Source organism: Symsagittifera roscoffensis, chromosome 8 (genome assembly GCF_963678635.1).
Source record: "Symsagittifera roscoffensis chromosome 8, txSymRosc1.1, whole genome shotgun sequence".
NCBI classification, from domain to species: Eukaryota; Metazoa; Xenacoelomorpha; order Acoela; family Convolutidae; genus Symsagittifera; species Symsagittifera roscoffensis.
Genome location: NC_087069.1, coordinates 24566838 through 24572585, shown reverse-complemented (window position 1 = coordinate 24572585; position 5748 = coordinate 24566838). Strand labels below are relative to the sequence as shown.

Sequence of the window (5748 nt, the reverse complement as noted above, 5' to 3'; positions counted from 1 at the left end):
GGTCCTAGTGATGATGGGCTCGTGAATCAGTGTCTAATCATTGTGCGCTACTTTTGACATTTCTATTTTTAAAGATGATAGAGTTTTGTTCGGGAAGCTCAATTAAGTAAGAATCCAAACTTAGCGTCTTTTTTTTTTCCGCCAGTTGCCTTTTTAGGCCAATTGTCAAAAGTTAGTCTGCTAAAAAGACTCAACTTTCATGTTGTATGCTAGAATATTGTTTTTGCTAAAACTCGCCCCTTCCCTGGTTGCAAAAAAAATTCCGAGAATTTAGTTTTTAGTCTGAACTATCTCAAAAGAATACATGAAAACAGAAACTATTTTTATAAAAATTTTCCTGCCCATCTTGTAGCCGAAGTTTTTTTGCGCTTTTAATATGCTTTTCAATTTTTATAAGGCTCTAAAGCATTTTACGAGAAAACCCAATTGCAACAGCTGCCATATTATAACCAATTTTGTGAAACTTTCTGGATCGAAATGATTTATAATGATTTTTCATTACCAAGTAACTGTATGGAACTACAAGTAACTTAACAAGTCGACTGTGATCGAATAATTATCAATTTAATTTTTTTCATGATACTAATCAACTAATTCCAGTTAAAATTTATTCTGAGCGTTTTTGTATTCTAAAATTAACCAGAATCTTGGAAACCAATCAATGCCTTCAAAACCTGAAACGTTGCAATTGCCGCATTACTGCTAATATCAGATTTACTTATGGCTTGTTTTCATGAAATGGAAGTTTTGTTTTCTGTTTTTTATCCTCTTTGTGGGTATCTTAAATTTCTTACAAAATGCTTATTTATTAATATATGAAGATAACAGCATATAATTGATGGAGGTAAGTGGGTAAACGCTGAGGGAAAGTTAGTTTTGAGGCTGCTGTACCTCGGGGGGAGGGGGTGTTGGGATTGTGAGAGGGATGGGCAGGGGAGGAGTTGGTGTGAGGAGATGAATGGGTGAATGGGTGAATGGTTAAGAGACAGGTCTGATTTAGACAGCGAACTTCCCGGTTTGACCTCCATAGACCGAAAATGCTAATCATACAATTTCATACACTTAGTCTATGGAAAAATGCTAGTCATACAAATTTCATACATTTTTGCAAAATGAGTTTAATCGAATTTCAAAGGTATTTTATAGTTGTTTTGGTATCGAAATTGGTATCTCTTCATAAAAAAAAGGAAAAAAAAGTATGAAAAAAATACTAATCATACAATTTCCATATATGGAAATTGTATGATTAGCATTAATTTTTTTTTTGAAAAAAACTCTTTGAACAATCAATTCGATGTTTAAATGTTTGATTCAATTTTTCAACCTGAGTGTCAATTAAATGTGTGTTTTATAGGGAACTGTTTTAGATGTTGATGCCAGATGTGATTGGAAGCGAAGAATTCCAGAATATTGATGACTCTGGTGGACTGTTTCTTGTTTTGGATTACTCAGCTAGCTAACAGGTTTTTTTCTTAATTTTTCTGAGGCAGCCCCTCCTGGTTTGGAGTCCCCCTTTGATAAGATTAAGACATGCTCTGCTTTCTCAGTGTGTGAGGAGAATTGACTATGAGAAAAAAAATTTTCTCTGGTTTTTTCTTCTCTGTTCAGGGACTGCTCGTCGTATGGGATGGGAACTAAAGTAGTTTTTTTTTGCCTCATTTTGCTGGATTTGTAATTGTTAAAAAAAGCTAGTCATAAAATTTTCATATATGAAAAATTTCTAAATTTTCAATTTCCATATATGAAAAAATGCTAGTCATACACTTTCCATGCATGAAAAAATGCTAGTCATACAATTTCCATATATGAAAAAATACTAATCATAGACCTTTCATGCAATTTTCTGTACGTATGGAATTGCATGGAAAGTGTATGACTAGCATTTTTCCATATATATGGAAATTGTATGACTAGCATTTTTGGTCAACCCGGGTTAATAAAGAGCAGAACAAACAAAAAGAATGCATTTCTGTGGGTAACTGTAGGTGCTAAACAAAATGCTTTCTCACAACTTGCTTGCCCTCAAACAAAATGAAAAAATGAATGATTAACTGTTGTAATTAACAGTGATTTGAAATTCGGCAACTAATTTTTGTCGGGACAGTACAACAGTGCCGAAGTACAACAGTGCCGAAAATGAGCACTTTGTTCAACAGTGCCGAAAAAGGAAACTTAGTTCAACAGTGCCAAAAATTTGAATAATTTTCAACATATAAAGTGCGGCAATCAAAAATTAAACAGCGATCGTTTACAATCTTAAGTAAAACTTTTAGATTTTGATCGAGAAAGTTTGCAACGTAGACGTTTTGGCGCCAAAATAATTGTTTAATTTGCAATTGCAGACATATTGGCGCCAAAATTGGAGTGATTTTCTTGATAATTAGCGTCAGTTATTTCCCGCTCTTTAGAAAATGCGTGTAAATTATTCTGAAATTTTCCCGCCTTTTTCGGCACTGTTGTACTTCGGCACTGTTGAACGCCCCCTTTTCGTCTAATTAGGATGTTTACCTATACTTGTATGCTGTCCTCTTTCTGCTAAGTGACTATTAAGTTCAAAGCGTTCTAAGTGACTGTTAAGTTCGAAACTATTTGAATCGAACCGTCTCATTGCCATTCACCGGTAAAAGCTAGTTTTTATGCTTAGTTTTCTTATTAGGTTACAAGTAATATTTGTTTTGCAAAATTTTTTTTTGGGTACGTAGGAATCATTTTATGCAATTTTGATTGCATTGAGTCAAAAATTATTTGTGGTCATGAGCGGATCTCGGGTTTTCTCGATTGGGGGGATTTTCAAAAAATTTTCAAAAGTTCTGTTCCTTTTTTAGGTTGACAAAAATGATTTTTAGAGCTCTCCTGAAGCAATATAAAGACCATGTTTTGGCCAAACTTTTTGCGCCAAGCAAATTTTCAAAAAACCAGCAAAAAAAGCATTTTTTCGGCGCGTGATCGAAAGTAGTACAGATTGGCGCTCAAAGAGCTTTTGGAAAATTTTTATGGTCAGCCAACAAACATGGAGGTCTTAAAATATTAGCAAAGGGCACTCTTTGCTTGGTCAGGGAGTCGACTACATGGCAGGTAAAGATTTTCAAGCCCCCTCCCTAAATCCGCCCCTGCTTGTGATTAATGATCAAAGTTTTCAACACAAAACTCAAAGAAAAAATTTGCAGTTTCATAAATTTTTGGGGATTTTTATAAAAATTATGAAAATTAGGTATGAAAGATTCACACTTTTAAGAGTTACATTTTAAAGTTCATATAACAAAAAGTCTGGGCAGCCAATTTTTTGTATCTCTCGATGAAAAACTTGAAGAAACCCTCAATTCCGAAAAAATGTTTCCAGGCTGAAATCGGGCCCAAATAGTTTCAAGCAGATTGCGACCCATTTCATTTAAACAATATCAAAGGTTCGAAGCTCACTTTGCTGCAGGAAAAGTTTTGGCTTACGACTGATACTGTTGGTTTCACTTTGATGTTATGATAAAATCTAGTTTAATTCAGTTTTTATTTCGGTCTTTAATTCAATTTGCTATCAAAGTTGAGAGCGTTATAAGCGTTATAAACAGTTTACATCATGCATGAAATATTGTTGTTTCATCGCTAAAAAATTGATAATTTTTCCAGCACTAATTTAGCGATAATCCATCGATAAAACTTGCTATTGTGGCAATGAACATCAATAATTCATCGATAGTGATCGCTGTTTTTTTTTCACCATTTTATTACTAATTTTCAACGCGAGCTCAACCTGGGACTTTCATTTCAGAAAACTAATAGCTTCCGAGTTATGCACACTTTGTTGCAGGTTTTGAAAATAAATCGACAAATGTTGTTGTCATATTATAAACCAATCTATTCCATTATGATTCAAATTTTTTTTGCAGGTATAAATCGACATTATAAAGGATTATATATATAATTGCAATGTTTCTGAATCCAGAAATCCGTGAAAGTCGAATTCCACTATGATATTCAACCTGACGTTCAAATTTGAGTTACACAAACAAATTTTAACTAGCCATTCCTTATAACCATAACTTTTTTTTGTGTCTCAAGGTCGTTTTTTGTGTCTACCAACCCGGGATCGCAGTCGTTGCACCAGAGAGTGGGGTCGAGTATTCTTCCCTCGCTGCACATGCACTGTCGTTTGTCCTGTCCATTGTCAAACACCCCCGTCTTAATACACCCCGTGTTACGCAGACACTCGTGGTTGTCACGCAGTTCTAAAGGGAGGTCAAAGGTCATTCGAAAAAAAAGAGAGGTAAAATATCACGCAAAGGGAGCCGAAGCGACCGCTCCCCCATTCTCAACTCTAATTGCCTCCATTTTTCAATTGGTCATTCCCTCCTGTGTTAATTTTGGTGACGACACCCTTTTTTGGTTGACCTAACCTTAAATTGTTCTAAAGGCAAATTCGGCGCCAATGCTTATGAGGGGGAAGGAGCGTCGGAAAAAAATCGCGATTGAATGATGATTATTTTGAAAGCACAAAAAACCTTCAAAAGTTTTCAGTTTTACTTTCAATAAAGAAAATACACCAAAATCACCTGCTTAGAGAAGCATCCTTCTATAATGAAGTATTTTTTTTCTTTCGAAACTTTTTTTTGCCCGCATTTGCCAAGTAATCTCCCGTCATTTATGTCACTTTGGTCAGTAATATAATTCAATGGTTAATGATATCCAAACTCTGGACAAAAGAGCAATAAAAATAAGTGTTATTACCTATTGAGCATACGTCTCCTGGATATTTCAGTATTTGGGTGAAAGCGGGTCCAGCCACTAAGATTGTACCAAGCAAATAAAAAATCATTGCTACTGTTTTCCTGGCCCAAATGTTGACCAAAAACTGTATGTTGCTTTTTTGAAATAAATATCCCGAGATCACCTGTACTTTTGCGTGGCGTAGTAAAATGGAAAGTTTAAATAATTAATGATTTTGATTTCCTTTGTAATTTCTAATTCCAGGTGGATATTTAAAACATGCTTGGCTAGGAAACAAAAAATCCAGAATAAATTATTGACCAACTACAGAAACTGTGCCATTTCTATTTTGGATCTATTGTAATAAGGGAAAGAAACTTTATTTCCAGAATAAATTGACTAAGGCATGATGTTTTTGACTTGAGTGAATTTCGCGAAAACAAACGGGAGAGAAGCTCCAAAGCTAACTAAAAACATTGGAAAAAGTTTTATGAGCTTACAATTGGAATTGGAATAATCACACGAGTATTCTAATTCCACCGGCGAAGATGGTAAGGGGCTTTGCAATCTCGTGGGTATCTTTCAACTCAAAACCAGACCCTGCAGATAAAAACCAGACAGATTATCATGTGTTTTGGTTTGAATTAGTGGTGCAACATTCGTTTGAAAATAACCTTCGAATGTTTATCCGAAAATGTCCAGCATTCGTCGAACGTATAAGCCAATGTTATTATATTGGGATTTTCAGTATTTTTGAGAACAAACTGAGGATAGGTAGCAAATATTTAATCAAAAATTTTCCAATTTTCAAGCAGTAAAAATTGCGTGCTCCCAAGATCTCCAGTCAGTGTTAATCTTTTCTTGGTAACAAGGTTTCCAGCAGTTTCAGCAGAGGGGTTACTCGAGAATCGTATGGAGAAAATGTTGCTCGCCAAAGTAGTGAGTCTTGGATACTTAGTGTAAACAATTTAATAACACGCAGGTCAAATAGGAGCGCATATTCCGGAGAGCCCTTCAAAGGTTTTTGTTCGACCAAACGTTTGAACATTC

General features: G+C 35.0%; 1 protein-coding gene across 1 annotated transcript in view; it reads right to left on the bottom strand.

Moving 5' to 3' along the window:
* Positions 1-4914, bottom strand: part of LOC134853102 (neurogenic locus notch homolog protein 2-like) — a gene marked incomplete in the record, with an annotated part of 19818 nt that extends 14904 nt beyond the window's left edge. The window contains 2 exon segments of the mRNA XM_063869041.1: positions 4076-4220; positions 4720-4914. Of these exon segments, the coding sequence (XP_063725111.1) occupies positions 4076-4220; positions 4720-4807 (233 nt within the window).
* Positions 4915-5748: the final 834 nt, after the last annotated feature.